The sequence below is a fragment of the Apus apus genome, chromosome 1 (genome assembly GCF_020740795.1).
Source record: "Apus apus isolate bApuApu2 chromosome 1, bApuApu2.pri.cur, whole genome shotgun sequence".
NCBI lineage: Eukaryota > Metazoa > Chordata > Aves > Apodiformes > Apodidae > Apus > Apus apus.
In genome coordinates, this window is record NC_067282.1 from 71047791 (window position 1) to 71064692 (window position 16902).

Below are 16902 nucleotides of genomic sequence, written 5' to 3' on the forward strand. Positions count from 1 at the left end.
TGCTGATTAGAGTAACAAAACTTTCTTTTTAAACATTAGAAATAGAAAGAAGCAGAAACTGAATTAGATCAACTTATTTGGTTTAGTTTGATGAACAAAGATTTTCTTTATCCTTAGCTACTACTAATTTTGATCGTGATGAACAAAATTGTTCAGATGCAAATATGAAATATTTTCCATCTATATGAACAAAAGCAAAACAGGGAAACATGATCTTACCAAAGCAGTCATTCAATAATAAGGAAGACAAATAGTAAACATTATTTTCAATTTTTACAGATACAATGGATATGAATTGGAATTTAGCAATTCAGTGGTAAAAACAAATAAAAAAGGCACTCTAAGATGTTGCCATGTCCAAGTGCCTGGTATCAGAGCTGGAAAAGTTTAGGAGCCTGCAAGCAGTGGCGCTAGGACATACAGTTTTCCTAAGCAACCAAGATTGTATTCCCATGCAAATGATCAGGCTAATAAAAATAGAAAATGAATGGTGATGGAAAGGATCTGCTTTATCTAAGCAGAAATTTATAGAAATCATCATTTCATGAAGGTTCACCATCAGGCATTGGCAGGTCTTTTATGGGTGTCTCAAACATCCATTTTCATCCTCTCTCCCTGACAAGTTGTCTCTCTACATGCACACAATGCCTCCAAGGCTGTGGAGCTGCCAGGCAACCAACCCTGGAGACTCAGAAAGGGAAAGGCAATTACCACCAGCAAAAAGGAGCACAACATGACTGAGCGGTGCCCTTCCCCCCCCAGTTTGTGGAGTTCCTCCCAAAGGATGCACAAAATTTGGGAACTAAAATTATGTGCTGCAAAAGAACCAGGCAGGGCCCTGAGGACATGAGGGCAGATGCCCAGAGTGCAATACAGCCACTACTAGTCTTTCATTTCAATCTTTAGCCTGGGAGCTGTAGTTCCACCATCAGAAAGAGTAGCAGTGGAAACCCATCATATCACCACAGTAAAACCCCTGTGATGTTACTCATTATTTCTTTTGGTATCTCCTGCCCAACACGAGGCAAATAAAAACATTCACTCTGTCCCCTTCTAAACCTATATAGAATCATAGACAAGTGTGTTGTGTGAAAAAGTATTCATAGAATCGTAGAATGGTTTGGGTTGGAAGGGACCTTAAAGATGGTCTAGTTCCAGCCATCCTGCCATGGGCAGGGACACCTCCCACTAGATCCATCAAGTCCCATCCAACCTGGCCTTGAACACTTTCAGAAAGGGGTCAGCCTTAACTTCCTCTGGCAACCTGTTCCAGTGTCTCACCACTCTCACACTAAGTAATTTCTTCCTAATATCTAACCTAAATCTCCCCTCTTTCAGTTTGAAATCATTACTCCTTGTTCTTTCACTACCTGCTAAAATGTTTGTCCCCTTCTTTCTTATAAGCCACCTTTAAGCATGGAAATGCTGCAGTAAGGTCTCCCCAGAGCCTTCTCTTCTCCAAGATGAACAGCCCCAACTCTCTCAGCCTGTCTTCATAGGAGAGGTGCTCCAGCCCACTGATCATCTTCATGGCCCTGCTCTGGACATGCTCCAACCAGTCTAGGCCCTATATCCTCTAGTTGCAAATTGACTCTTAGTCTTCTCTGCCAACAGCACAATAGAGATAGTACTAGAGAATTTTGTTCTGGCAGCACTGTGGTTCCACTGCACTGATCTTGGATGAAAATGTCTAGTGCTATAAAAGCCTCTATTTGTATTTCCAAATATTAGACAATGTGAGTAATCTGAAACATCCCTGGGCAAAACTTTTGAATTGGGATCTCAGAAAAAGCTGGACTGCTTCCTGACCTTGTGCACTAAGGACCTAGATAACTCAGATGCCAAATCATCTTTCTGCCCAGAATTGTAGCCTCATCTGCTCTAATGGTCCTTTTGCTGTGACCATAGGGGATCCTTTGCTGAGCTTCCCATGGATATATTTTTGCTTCAGCTCTTAGACATTAGGTTATGCCCCCCTTATGACAGCAGGGTCAAGCCTCAAGATGATTATGTAGCAACCATGATGCTCCAGACATACTGCTAGATTCCTCAGGAAACCAGACCTGCCATCTCCATTAACAAGTACCAGCATATGCAATGTGGTTCACTTATAATTCCAAACCACCAATAAAAATGGATTAAAAATATTATTACCACTGTAGAGGCAGTAGAAGAGATTTGTCAAGGTCAGTCAAGGATGAAGAGTAAAATCAGGCCTCTTACTCCGTGCTGCTAGAAACAACCTACCAGGCTGCAGCTGGTAGTGGTGAAGGATAAATGACTCCTTAATGGATAAGAACTACAGACATCTCTGAGCCTGATTGTCCCACTGATTATGGCAATGGGGGCCATGGGCTGGACCACATATCACAGGCAAAGCCCATCGTGCAGGTTGATGGTAAATCCCTCACGCCTCTTGCCATTCCCCAGCCTGCAGCCAGGCTGCACAGCTCTGCCCTATTGAGAACTCTTCTGCCTTGAAGAAATGGTAAAGAACTCCTACTCATCCTTTCGTGGCATGGTGTGTTGAGGATGTGCCTTTCAAAGCAGCCCTAAGAAAGACTTTTGACCTCATCATCAGATGGCAAAGGTGTTTTGACGTTTAATAAACCACCAAGACTGAGGACTGGCAGTGTATTTTCTTATCTTTCCAGCCCTCCCTTGCCTTGGCTACCAAACCAAGGAGAGAGAGGTTGCTTTTGTCCTTCTTCCTTTATGCCTTTTTGGTAGGCTAATGCACCAGCTTGTCCTTTCCGGGGAGGAGTCTTCAGCTTCACTGCACTCCTCATGTGACACCAGCCTCCCTTTGCCACTGACACTCATCGGAGTCCTCTGGCCAGGACCCCTCTGGATGAATTGCCAGAGCTCTATCTCAGCTCAGCTTGAGATCTTATGTATTCAGTGTCACCTACAGTAGAGAGAAGGCTTTGTCTTAGTAAGGCTCTTTTCATTTTTTTCCCTACATTGTTTTCTTTGGGAGAGTTAAACAGTGGCTGAAAGAACTCTATTGCAACCCCCATACAAGATGCTTATATTAACACTGCACACAGAAGCAATAGGAAGCTCATCTGGGAGTGATGGCACTGTAGCTTCTTTAAAGTAAAGTACTTCTTCTACCAAAGTAATTGGTTTTGTGGCAGCACCTATTTTCACCTGCAGAAAGTGTCTCAGGATCAAGAATGAAGGTGTATACAGGATTAAGAATGAAAGTGTAGAAGCATTACTGATCACAGCTGCAGTCTGGCCAGTGCTTCTATTAAAACCTTCATTTTTTCCCTCTAGGAATTTTTCTTTGGGCTGAAACACAGCATACTAGACAGAATTACTATTGATCCTTATTACTTTTCCTGCTGCAGCCAAGACATGTCTTGCAAACATATATTAAGTTTTGAATTACACCAGAGATCTCTTCCTTTTTCAACCCTTCCACTATTTTACTAGTTTGAGACTGCATTGCTCAAACCCCCTTCCCCATTCAGCCATGTATAATTGTTGACTACCTAATCCAAAATTATTCTAGAGCTTAATAAAGAACAACAGTTTTGCTACAAGATGTTTGGTATCACCTACAGGAGAACAGAGTTCATTCTAACTCTCTTTTTGGTCTCTGCAGGGCAGTGTCAACCCCTACAGAAAGATCTCCTTTTCCAGAAAACAGTTTTGCTGCATCACTGCTATTCACCTCCTGCTTTCTACAGAGTCTCACAGATTTCTTTTCGGGAAATGCAGCTGGAGTTTCATATCAATAATAAGACTCTGAAGCAGGACTCCAGCATGCTCCAACAAATATAATCAGGCTGCAGCACACCCACCAGACCAGCCTATGAAGAGTCTCCGGACGCTTTGATGATTAGTGCAAGAAGGAGCAACCTAGTTACTTTGTTAAGTGAAGCATCAGCTACGAATGATTTGTTTTTTGCCATTGCTTTTCTGTTGTTCAAAAACTGAACTGGGGATGTTGTTGGGACCCAACATTTTCTGGATGCCTCATGCTACTCTACCTTCATTATCCTCAGGGACACAGTGCAGCAGGAATTGATTCAAGGAAGCCTGGAGAATTGACAGCTTTAACTGAAAGGAATTTTCTCTTATTTTTATCACAATGGTATTTCTGGGTTTGATGAAAAAACGTATTCAGAATAAAAAAACCTGAATTGTGTTTTTCTCCTCTACCCCTCTCACTTTCCCCTCTTGTTTATTCCTGTTTTACTTAGCAACTGGTATAAAGAGAAAAGGAGATGAAAAATAAACAAAGAATTTTATTTCTTTTAATAGGAGGGAGAGACGGTCCTTCTGCTTCTGCCAAACAAAAAAGAAATGTTGCATCAAAACAGAAGAACTGTGAAAGTGGTTGTTGCGGTAAATTTTGTCAGACTATTTTTATTAGTATTTTTATCACCATCATCATTAACTCACTATGCTTTCACCTTTTCTGCATCACATCTTGATCATCACTGCCACAGACCACAACCAACAAGCAACTCATAAGCAAGAAATTAATTATTTGCCAGAAGTCACCTTGAAATATCTATGCTCTGATGTTCTTACTATGGGAGATCTCAACCAATCCCTGACTTTTCCTCTCCCCCAAGAACAAAGTATCAGCCAAGGACAAACCAATGCTAACAGCATTGTCAGCCCTAAACTGCTAGGGTCATCCCACTGTGGGACGCTGCACTGCATGCCATGCCCCATGGTCTTCTTAGGACCATGGGCAAAGGCCAGTACCCTCTGTGGGAAACTCATTACTGATCAAAGCTGTGGCTGCATAGACTCCAGGACCAAGAAATACTTCTACACGTTTGGTACTGAGCAAGATCAAGATCATGCACTGTGACAGCTTCTCCCTCCAAAAGGGCCCAGGGAGTATCACATCTTGCATTTTGTGTACCTGTGCGTCATGCACAAGGCACCTATAAAGTCTGTATGAGAAGTTTGCTGCTACATGATCAGCAGGGCAGAAGAATTTGTCCCAAATCTTTTCACATATCTAGATGTAGCTGGACAGGTTCACTCAGTGCTTGATAAAGCTGGTGCCAGATGTAATACAGGTCCACTCTGACAAGACAGAGATGTTGGTATTTGGAAGAGGTTGTGCTGTGAGAAAATACAATAAAAATCCATCAGCTGTCAAGTGAAGGTATTTGCTTGAGTACTAATAGAGGTGGAAGGGCACAGCCAGAGATAACTCTGCTCTGAGACAGCTTTGCAGGCCCAAAGGACTGTTTCCATCATGCCTGACAAAAGGACAGCATTGCTGTCAGGAACAGATCTCACTTTTGTGACCCATCTGCAAAAACTGTCTGAAAACAAGGTAATCAAAGGTTTCAGGTTCATAGTTTCACAGATTTTAAAACATATGCAGATTTTTATGATTAGGAGCTCAGTTCTGCTTTGTCCAAGCTCTTTCTACAGGAAAGTGAAACAAGGAACATTCAAGGAGTTGATGTAGTCCCACAAGGCAAAGCAAAGAGATGGGAAATGGGGTCTTGCTCTTTGTTGGGGAGGAGTTATACAACTGTAAAGAAAAAGTACTTTGGTGACTGTTGTGCAGAGTGAGTGATCATATTTCAAATTTTCATTTGGATTTGAGACAAATGGATTTTGGCATATTAGCTTCTCCTGTGGGTATGTCCCAGACATTCTCACTCTTTGGTGGGGTAAATTATGCTGAAAAGAATTAGGCAGGTTAAGCATTGAGTCAGTAACCTTGTTCCTTGTGCTGATGGGTGTGTTCAGTCCCCAGGGAAATAATGGAGAAATGCAACCTCCATATTAATGGATCCAACAGAAGATGTGGAAGCCAGCTGTGGAAGACTGATACAGACATAACAGCACTTGGCTTTGCCATTTCCCTTGGCCTCATTCAGTTTGTGACTGTGTGCTGTGGTCAGCTCTGGTCACTGCAGTGACCAGTGGACCATGTCATGTACACCCTGCAGCAGCTTGCAGCAAGACCAACACAGCAACAAAAGGTGGAGATACCATGCCTGTGCCTGAGCAAAGACAAACTCGCTCCTGACAGTACAACGACACATGAAGAAAGGAAGAATTAACCATGCAAGGCATTTGAACAGAGATGGATGGGTTCTTCCCCATAGCCTTCACCATGTCACTGGTCTGTAAACTAAAAGGCTAGTTGCAGAAACTGAGTTCCATCAGCCCTCGTGAGCTGAGGAGAATCAGTAAATACTATGATAGCTGCTTGCACTTCCCTCAGCTTCAGGCCACAAGAAGACTCTAAAGTAAATTAAAGCAAAGTAGGAGGAACACGAACACTCTTCTCCAAATGTGTTGTGTGTAGGTTGCTTGACATAGATGTCAATAGGGAACAGAGAGCAGAGTCCCACAAGGTTGGCTATCACTGTTTGCTAAGCATTTTGCAAGTGGTTGCCACCATGACTGGAGCTTCTTGTGAAGACGCTTGGAAGAGAGTGAGTGAGATAGTGGATAGCAGAGAGAAGACTGAGCAGCAAGTGAATGCAGCAGAGGAAGTCCAAGTATGCTCAAAGAATACAGAGCCCCTCTGCAGTGGTGGGAGTGTGGGAGGAGAGGGTCGGGTAGAGGAAAAACATCTGCAGGTGAGTAGGGGGGAAGCAGATGCATTTAAGGGGATGGAATGAGGAGATGTAGGAGAGAGGGGAAGGTACTGTCTAAAGGGCCCTGCAGGGGTCACATCAGGGGCAGAAACCTTTCCTAGAGGAGTTGCAAATCACACTTACATTGGCTGGATAAGGAAGGCATGCCACTGTAAACAGAAGTGGCTTACCCAAAAAGAAAACCTCTCTGCTAAGAGGTTATCTAGAGAAGCATGGAAACATCCATTTAGGAGGCAAATTTTAACCTTGGCAGCTGCCTTACCCAGTCTTCCCAACAAGACAGAAGAAACCTGATGGATACAGAGTTCTGCAATGCTAAGGGATACTTCTTGTTTAGTTATTGTTCCTGATTTGCACAATGATAACAAGAGCCCAAGGAAAGCGCTGCTTCTGCAATTCCGCCTCTATAGGTCAGAAGTTTAAGCTTTTAGTATTGCCATGATGTTTTTTTAAACATTGAAATACCCAGGCTGGACACCGTATATCTTTCCCACTAGCTGGCATTCTGCAGCAACAGCCTCATTTGTATTCCATCTTTTACTTGAGAAAAAAACAGCCCACTCTGCATTGCCACAACTAAGTACTTCCCCACTGCGATACAGAGATTGTGAAACAGTCACACTAAATTCAACATGTTCCTCCTAACATATTTTATTCATACTGATGGTCTTCTTCACAGTGTGTTTCTAAAGACTTACTTCAAAATTTAAGCTCCAGACTTATAAAAAATATATATAAAGCAAAATAAAGTGAGTACCTTTTTCTACATAGCCGTACAATGGAACTGCCTCTCCTCACACTCTGATTTTGTTTGTGAAAGGAAATCCAGTTAAACCCATGCAGCTTCAAGTAAGGTGTTGCAGGGAATGTGACAGCATTGTGGGCCAGAGCCATTTTTTGCAGGGCTCTCCTTTGCTGTCAGCAAGTTCAGGGTTTCACCCATGGGTCTGGGCAGAACTTACAGAAACATCCTCGAGGTACAATAGAAGCTGTGTAACATTTGGCATTCTGACACACATGGGGTGCTCCTGGCAGTGGGAAGTAGCTGGGCTAAACTAGACTCTTTCCACAGCCCTCAGGGAAACATAGGATCTCCAGGCGTTGGCTCATAGCCTCTCAGGCATGTCTCAGAGTAGGAGGACTCACCATCTGGAGCTTCCTCCATTGTGTCAGTGAGATTCAGGCAGAGTTCACAGTGGGCATTGCTACTTTTCTGATACTCAGACTAAACAAGGCATATCTATCTTTTGTGGACAGAGCAAAACACCTGAGGAGAACTGGGACAAAAGAGATGTCAGCTGCTGGCAGTGATCTGTGTTAGGAGCAGCAGGCCAGAAAAGATGCCTCCCCTTACTCTACGTGAGATATTTCCTGCAACACTTGAGTTTCCTCTCTCTGAGTCTTACTGCAACCACTTTTGGAATTTTTACTGGTGCCATTATGAGTCCACCCTTGGTGCCACACACACTCCCTACAATCATGAAGCTGAGCACTGCTCTGTGAGTGACAGTGAGCACCAAGGATGGCAAGACTGGGATACCCACAGGGGGAAGGTGAGCTGGGAGACAAACAAGGTGATCAGAGCAGGTCCAGTGGCAATAACCATGATCAGCCTTAGTCCAGGGATGTGCAGGCTAGGCCAAAGTGACAAGGAAGGTCTGAGATCAAGCTGGGAACTTTTGGAGGTTCAAGGTTAGATGCAACACACTTGAGAGAGCTCAGGCAAGACGTAAGGCCAAGGGACCAAGTTTCAATGCCACTCCTGTACCAGTGGGTGATGGAGGGTCCAGAGGGGGCTGGTAGGGGGCAGTGCTTGTGACAATTCACTAGTGAGGGGACAACTTACTAATGACAGCTACTGCAAGGCGAAACCTAGAAATAACATTACCCTTTGGTTGGTTTAGCATTTCTAAACCTTAGGCAACAGCAGGACTTTATTCTCAGACTTCAGTATTTTAACTGCTACATACTTTATTCTAAGACCTCCTTCTCTCCCGCTCTGTTACTATTAATAGCCTCTCCTGCAAGGAGCTGGAAGCAGGAGAGCTGAAAAATGCCATAATCGATGCCCTGCAAAGGAGTGGAGCAGAGATGCTCACTGCCAGCTTCTCCTTCTCGCACCAGAGCCTCCCAGCCAGCACTGGCTCCCTGGTAAGCAGCTCAGCCACAGCTATAATTCAGCATGAGTAAAACATTTTTATTTCAGCAGGAAAAGCTGAAACAGCAGAAGGCTTCTTGTCATCGTCTCTAGACAAGGCCAGGAGAGGCAGAAATGGTTTGTTTAAAGCCATCCCTCATTATTCCTGGCATTATATGACTCATTAAGTGTCCTAGTTTTGTAACTAACTCCTGCTGAGCTCAACATTTGATACACATTTATGGGTGGCCTGTTGGCTGTAATAACGATTGAACTATTCATAATTCCCCTAACCATGTTAACTCTTTCTTCTGTGTGTCAGTTTTCCTTTAAACAACTGTAAGATACAGATACTGGGGACTCCAGTTCTTATCGAAGAATGAATTACATTTATCTGGACAATTTATTAGCATAGACATGTGCTGCAATTAGACACACTTGTCCTGAGCCTAGATAAACCATGCTGTGTCCTAGTATCTTTTACATTGCTTCCCTTCTGTGTCTGCTATGCTTTTTACCATAGATTTATCCATGCAGATGGATGCCTGATACCCTCAAAAGAAGGTCACCAGCAACAGCATCTGTATTCATTCACGTGTATGGAACGGGAACACGAACAAAAAGACCTTTCTTGCCCGTAACGCATGGAAACTAAGTGACCTCTGTTCAGGAACCTTCTTGTGATATAAGTGATCTCATCAGCTTCTGCCCTGGCTTCCAGCTTGCTTTCTTTGCAAAAGGTCAGAGAGAATTCAAATCAGAGCCCAGCAACAGGTTGGCCCAACCTGGCAACTGATGGAAACAGAGAAACACAAGTGCTCAGCACAGGTTTGACAGACACAACTATTTTTCAAGATGACAGCACATTTAACCTGTCTCTTTTGAAAGCATCATGCACAATCACCTCATAGATAGGTAGACAGATCTATGATTTAGGTTAGTTTTCTTTCCATTTACTTGAAGCACAGAGCCACTTAGCCTGGCCACTCTGAAAATATGTGACTTTGTGTCTACAGTCAAAGAAATTCAGACTGTGTATAGCTTAGAGCATGACTGAGAAGTCACCGACAACATCACAGAGCTCTAAGCTGAAGGTCAGTATCTTCAAGGTTACTTCAAACTCAAGCTGGAATTTATTTGCAGCTTCAAACAAAGAGACTGGCATAGAAACATGGCTGACTTCTGACTTCTGATTCGAAAGAGAATGCTCTCAGAAATCAAACCATGTGAGACAGTATTCAAGATTGCTTTTTACTGGGTCTGGCTGGGATAGAATAATAGAATCATATATACATTTGGTTTCGGAAACAACTTTAAGATGATCAAGTCTAACTGTTAGCCTAACACTGCCAAGTTCAGCACTAAACCGTGTCCCTGAGCACCATATCTACACATCTTTTAAATATCTCCAGGGATAGTCACTCCAACACTTCCATGGGCAGCCTGTTCCAGGGCTTGATAACCTTTTCAGTAAAGAATTTTTTTCCGTAATATCCTGTCTAAACCTCCCCTGGCCATTTCCTCTTATTCTATCACTTGTTACTAGGGAGAAGAGATCAACCCCACCTTGCCACAACCTCCTTTCAGGTAGTTGTAGAGATCAATAAGGTCTCCCCTCAGCCTCCTTTTCTCCAGACTACACCACCTCAGTTCTCTCAAACACTTCTCATAAGACTTTTTGTCCAAACTCTATACTAGCTTCATTGCCCTTCTTTGGACAGGCTCCAGAAGCTTGGTGTCTCTGCAGTTAATGTTTTTCAAAAGCAGCCTGTATGGTGCTGTGCCTCTCACTGGTGGCTAAAAAAGCATTGCAAAAGAGAAAAGCTATGATTTGGCTATTGCTGAGCAGCACGTGCACAGCACCAAGGCCTTCTCTCCAATGCCCCATCACCAAAATCAAAAGGTCTGTAGGCTGGAGATGGTCAAGAGTTTGGGAGGGGACGTAGCTGGGATAGCTGACCCAGACTTATCAAAAGAATATTCCATACTATTTGACATCATGCTCAGCAATAAAAGCTGTGGGAAAGCGGGAGGACTGGGGGACATTCTTGGTTATGTAATTTGTTTCCCCAAGCAACCACTTCATGTAATGCGGCCCTACTTCCCAGGATGTGGCTGGACATCTGCCTGCTCATGAAAAGTAGTGATTAATTCCTCTTCTTTGCTTTGCTTCAGTGTGCAGCTTTTGCTGTTCTTAATAATTATATTTATTTCAACCCATGAGCTTTTCCATCTCATTTTCTCCCCCAGTCCTATAGAGGAAAGAGAGTGAGAGAATGGCTGGGTGAGCATCTGGCAACCAGTCAAGGTCAACCCACCACTGGGTTCTGGACAAGTATTAATTTTCCTGACTGATTCTCTCCATTTTAGTTACCATTGAGCACAAAGAAAACAGACGATGTAAACTTCAAAGGCATTTTCAGATGAGAATTGTCAATTTGGTTCAATATTGCCAACCTCAAACAGCCAATTATCGTCAGTCCTGATTAAAAAGAACAAAAACACTTAGGGTCTTACCTTTAAAGTCTTGGCATTTGAGCCCACAAGGATGTAGTTTTCTGATTACTATATTCAAGTTCAAGCCTGTGTCACACTATTGAGAGTGGCCCCTCTCTCACAAGGGCCTATTTTATATTCCTGCTGCTTGTCTTAGGTCAGCACTAGCAATCAGAAGGAAAGTCAAACGAGCTTCATGATCAGGTTGGCAAAAGCAGCAACAAAAAGGATCTCATTCATTCTCACAAAATATTTTGCATCAAAGGTCATTTGCAGTCAGCAGCCAGGTTGTGTCAGAGTCTGCCAAGGGTGGCCCAGAAGGAGAGGATGAGGCAGGAGATCTGCACAGGAGTCCAGCTTGTCACTGCAGTATTTCTCACAGCCCACAGCAGTTCGTGACAGCAGGGGAAAAAAAAACAACAAACAAACAACAAAAACCAAAACCAATCACTGATTTCTGTCAAGTGCTTTGACTGCAGTATTTCTGTCTTTGTCCTGCATTGCTTTATGCAAAGTTTAGACACTTACTATTTGTACCTATGGCTTTTGCTGAAGGGTGGTGTTTTAAAGTTGAGACATGGCTACTGTGACATGAAGAAAATGCACAAAATCAACTCTGAATGAGTAAAAGCAACAAATGGCAATGCACAGGCTTGAGTGTCAGAGACTACACATCTCTGGATGGGATTTAGTTATTTTCTTACCCCATGAAACAAGTGACATCTCTCAGAAAAGACTCCCTGTGGGGAACTTGATCCTTTGGGAGGGAGGATGAGTTAGTGATTAGAGATGAAATGCAAAGGTGTTTTCAGACTAGCACCTGGTTGCTCAATTTTCTAAAACAGTACATTATGTTGTTAATGAAAATGTAGCTTTTCACCTTCTGTTCTTCTCCCAGTAGATTTATTTTTAGCACTGTTTGCATGCCAAGCATGCACACTCACAGCTGTGAGCTCCAAGGAGAGGGAGAAGGCACAGCTCGGACCTGCACAGAGAAGATCAGACAGTGCAACAGGGCCGGGACCTGAACATGCTGCCCTTGCCAAGTGATTTCACCACAAGACCATCTTTGCTCCTGCCCACAGGAACTGTCCCACACCATTTAAAACAGACCTCAGGAGCCAGCAGACTGGGTCAAAAATATCTGGCTGTTTCAAAGTCCTTTGGGAGATGTGCGGGATCAGTAGTTTTCTGTTCCACTCCGTCATGCAGCAAGGGGAAAACACTAACCATTTCCTACTGAGCAGCTAACCCTTCCCAGTGTGCTAATCCAACCTGCCCCCCTGGCTCCTGCTGGGAATTTCTCCATTTCAAGGATGCATGTGTCATTTATTAAGAAATAAGAGAGAGCAGGAAGGAAAAGCTATTAAAGAAACAGTCTGTGCATGGGCAAGGAAACACAGGCTGCCAAGTGCTCGGGAACCCTCAGAGATGAAAGTACCACCCGAGTGCCACATGGCAGTGCTGCTGGTATTAGTATGGTGAGAGGCAATCCCGGAGCTGTTGAGTCACAGAGCTCACTACATCTGATGGTCACGAAATGGGAATGTAAAAGGAGCAAACTGTTCCATGCAACAGGAGATGCCGTCCCAAGCTGAGAGCCCTGGGAAGGAAAGCAACCGGGCATTATGAGAGGTACTTCCTTGGGGGCTGACTGCAGATGAAGCAGCTGAGGTTTTCACTTGGATTTGCAGTTGCATGTTTGTGCAGAAAACGAGGGTGAAAAACCCAGAGAAACACTGGAAGAGTTTCTGAGGGGACTGCAGGCTTGTACTTGTGAGAGGGAAAAGTGCTTCCCGCCGTGCTGATGTGTTCAAGGTACACGAACTGCAGGAATATCCAACTCATATTTTGTCCTGCTGAGATCAAATCACAAAGCCTCAACCCCTAATTAGCTAGCTGGTCAGACCCAAAAGAGATCAACCACTTTCCAAATGCTTAGGCAAAAGAATGAAATTGTAAGACAACAGGCAGTGCTTCTGCTCGGTTCCTGTGATGCCAAAGCCTCTTAGATGAAGTCAGCGACAGCGCTGTGTGTGTGCTCCAGAGCAAACTGCAACCCCTCATCCAGCACTGCCTGTGCGTGGAGTTACCCCCGTGTAAACGAGGCCGTAATAATAACGGAACCATGGAGTGGTTTGGGTCGGAAGAGCTGAGGACCTAATCTTCCCTGCGAAGTCTCTCTTGCTAACAGATTTCTCAAGCATCTTAGTGTCTGAAGCCCCCACCTCAGACATCATCTCTCACTCCAGCTTTTCTCTGCCACCGTACGCAGACCGGCTGGCTTTCCCCCGTAACAGATCTAAAAGTCTTTTTACTAAGCATCTTGATTTTAAAAGACTTGCTTAGATACCCACTGCTTGTCCCTCACGAACCCAAAACGCCCTTCCCCTAGCCCCGACACCTCCGCGTTCTCCCGAGAGCTGGCACGCAGACCGGCCCCCGGGTTTGCCGCGGCGACTTCGCTCACGCAGACGTTAACCGCCTTAACGGCCGGCAGCCGCCACAACCCCCCCCGGCCCTGCCTCCCCGCCCCCCGACACAACGCTGCGGACCGTTGGGTTTCAAACCGCGCGCGCGGCCGCGGGAGGCGCGAGGCGCGAGCGCGGCACCGCTCCCCGCCCCCCCCCCCCCCCCCCGTCCCCGACTCAGCCGCCGGGGGGCGCCGTGGCGGGAAGCCGGCCCCCCCCCCCCCCCCCGCGCATGCGCGCTGGCGGCTGGCAGAAGATGGCGGCGGGCCCGGGTCCCACCGCCGCCCAGGCCTACCGGCCCAACCGCTACGTCTCGCTGCCGGCCGAGCTCGACCCCGACACCTACGACACCTCGCCGGAGAAGCGGCGTGCTGAGGCCGAGCGCCTGGCCATCCGCGCCCGGCTCAAGCGGCAGTACCAGCTGCAGCTCAACAACCCCAACCCGCCCGCCATCATCGTGAGTGGGGGATAAGGGGGCGCGGGGGGATGCGCTGCGCTGCGGGGGGTGCTCGGGGTGCTCTGCGGGGCCTCCCGCACCTCCCGGCTCCCCGCGGCGGGGGCCGGGCCCGCGGCCGGGCGGGCAGGGCGCTGCCGGCCCCATGACCTCGGCGCCCTTCGCCGGGGGATTTCTTGGCCCCCGGCTCCGCGGCGGGGTCCCCGTCTCCTCACTGCGGTTTTCTTTCCAACCCAGGAAGATCCGGCCTTAGTTCGCTGGGCCTACGCTAGGACGCACAACGTTTACCCTACTTTCCGCCCGACGCCCAAGACGTCCTTTCTAGGAGCTGCTTTTGCCATAGGCCCACTCCTCTTCTGGGCTGCGCTCTTCAAGTTTGACAGGGTGAGTTGGTTGGCAGCACTGCGTCGGGGGGACCCCGCGTTGTAGAATGTAGATCTGCCTGGAGGTCTGTTTGGTGAGATCCTCTTGCCCCTGGGAATGAGTAATAATACCGTTAAAGTCCTGAAGGAAGGAAGACTTGACACCAAGCTGCTATCTCAAAGCCTCATAGCTGAATGCAAAGTCCTGTTGTGCCAAGAGCCCTGTATTGCACCCTTGGGTATGGCCAGCCATGGATTCCATGGTCAAGATAGCTTGCTATCTTGAACCTCTGTAGCACCAACAGTGTGAATTAATTATAAGACACTGTGGCTTTCAGCTGTTGACATGCAGTAGTGGTGCTTTCTAAAATAAATAAATAAATGGGGAGCTTGTGGATGACAAACCTAGTAACATCTCTGAACTGCTCGACCTTTACTCTGATCTCACAAGCAAAGGGGGAGGAGTACTTCTACTGATTAAAACACCTGATCTCAGCTGGATTTTTAAGATTTTGGAAGGTTTGTCCTGCTTGTGTTAAAACTCCTGAAAGGTGTCAGAATCTGAGCAATGGTAGTGCACTCTGGAAATACACAGCTGTACCCATACTTAAGAAAATGATAGGTGACTGGCAGACAGTGGCTTTTTTTACTAATGAATTTGTGGCTATTTTAAAACACTTATTTCCCTCTTGCACAAAAGTGGCATTTTTAGATCAAGTAATAAACTAGGAAGCACAAACATTACTTACTATTTGTAGGGAATTCTGTTTACTAAGACGAATTTTAAAAAAATAATTAGAAAATGTGCTGAGCATGTTAATATAAATGCCTCTGAGAATTCAGCATCTCTGCAGTGTTTTGTCATGCTGGTTTGGTACATGAAACCACACTTGGGCTTAGCCACCAACTGTGGCTTAGCCATGTGAGTGCTTGAAAATAAACCAGTGTAAGTGAAATCTGAGCATACTTGCCTGAGAGTATTTAAGCTGAAGTCTTTAATGTAGCGTCCAGGAAAACTTGTTTTCATTGTTTCCGTTCGCTTACTGATGTTTGGGGATTTTGCTTTTGTTCTCTGGTAGTATATAAAGCACAATAACTGTTACCCTCTTTGCTCTGAGGACTTTTGCTAGGTCTTGAGCAAGGCTTCTGGTTTTATCCAGCAGAAGTGTGGGGACAAGAAGGAATCTGGGCAGTGTCTGCAGTGTCTGTGTACTGTAACATTATCTGTCAGAAAGGTACATGGCTGCACGGCGAGATACAAATGGGCTGAAAGTGAACACAGGCACCTTTAGGCAAGTTATTAAGAAGTTTCTCCATAATTAGATCTCTAAACTGGATTATTCAGCCAGAAGGAGGAGGCAGAAACTAAATGTGTAAATTAACTGATGCAACTAGTTTGGTGAAAAATGCATCACAGGAACTGTGCTGGCCCTACCCAGGTCTATGCTGGCCTGTGAGAGTAGGTAAGATGCACAGTCTGAGCACGTCTTAGATGTGTTGCTCTTTTTTGAACACACCGGCTGTTACCAGATTTTGTGCTTGTAGAATCATAGGTTTATGCTTACAGAATTTTGGTTGGAAAAGACCCTTAAGATGGATTGTGGTGCTATCTTCCTACAGCTTATGCTGAAATACTAGAACAGCTTTTCTCTTAACCCGGACTGACTGAACCTTCTTCTCTGACAGGATAATGATCAATGTTCTCTTCCTTCCACAGGATCGTAAAGAGAAGCTTATTCAAGAAGGTAAATATGAGAGACCATTCAGTGTATTTTAAGTTCCTGGAACTGCAGTGCTTTTCATGGGAGATATAAATAAATGAAGATGTATTGTGTGCTGGCATTTCTCCTTCATGAGAATAAATCTTAATTGCTCGCTCGTTGTCTTGCATCTTTAAAAATTATGGGAAGTGCAAAACTGCAGGAACTTGATATCTAACACAGCTGGATACATAGAGGGAGTCCTAAACTCAACCAGTATGCTCCTTTGTGCTGCATACAGAGGATCCTTTTAAATTGTGGAAACTGCTAGGTGTATCTTCCTGGTGTTTATCTGACTATGTAGTTTGTCCTCATCGAGTAGTAGGCAAGTTGTGTGATACATTTTTAATAACTTTAGGAGCCTGCGTCACTGCTCTCAAAAAGTTAATTTTTGTTTTCCCTAATAAAATACAAACCTAAACCATGTATTTGTTTATTGCAATGAATTTTTCTGAAATTACTGCACCAGATTTGGAAGAGTGAGCTTGCACATTGATGTGCTGTATGTGACTAGCATTTCTGCTAGTGCTGTGATTCCTGTGAGTGGGAGACAAGAATTACAAAGATAAAGATTTTTATTTTTGACACTGGTTCCCTGACAGTATAGGAGCATTCCATTTCAC

At 45.0% G+C, this 16902-nt stretch overlaps 1 protein-coding gene across 1 annotated transcript; it reads left to right on the forward strand.

Moving 5' to 3' along the window:
* Nucleotides 1-13938: 13938 nt before the first annotated feature.
* On the forward strand, nt 13939-16394 carry NDUFB4 (NADH:ubiquinone oxidoreductase subunit B4). Its single transcript, XM_051611922.1, has 3 exons — nt 13939-14160; nt 14395-14541; nt 16237-16394. Exons 1-3 carry the CDS (start codon nt 13960-13962, stop codon nt 16294-16296), a joined length of 408 nt encoding a protein of 135 aa, XP_051467882.1. The 5' UTR covers nt 13939-13959; the 3' UTR covers nt 16297-16394.
* Nucleotides 16395-16902: the final 508 nt, after the last annotated feature.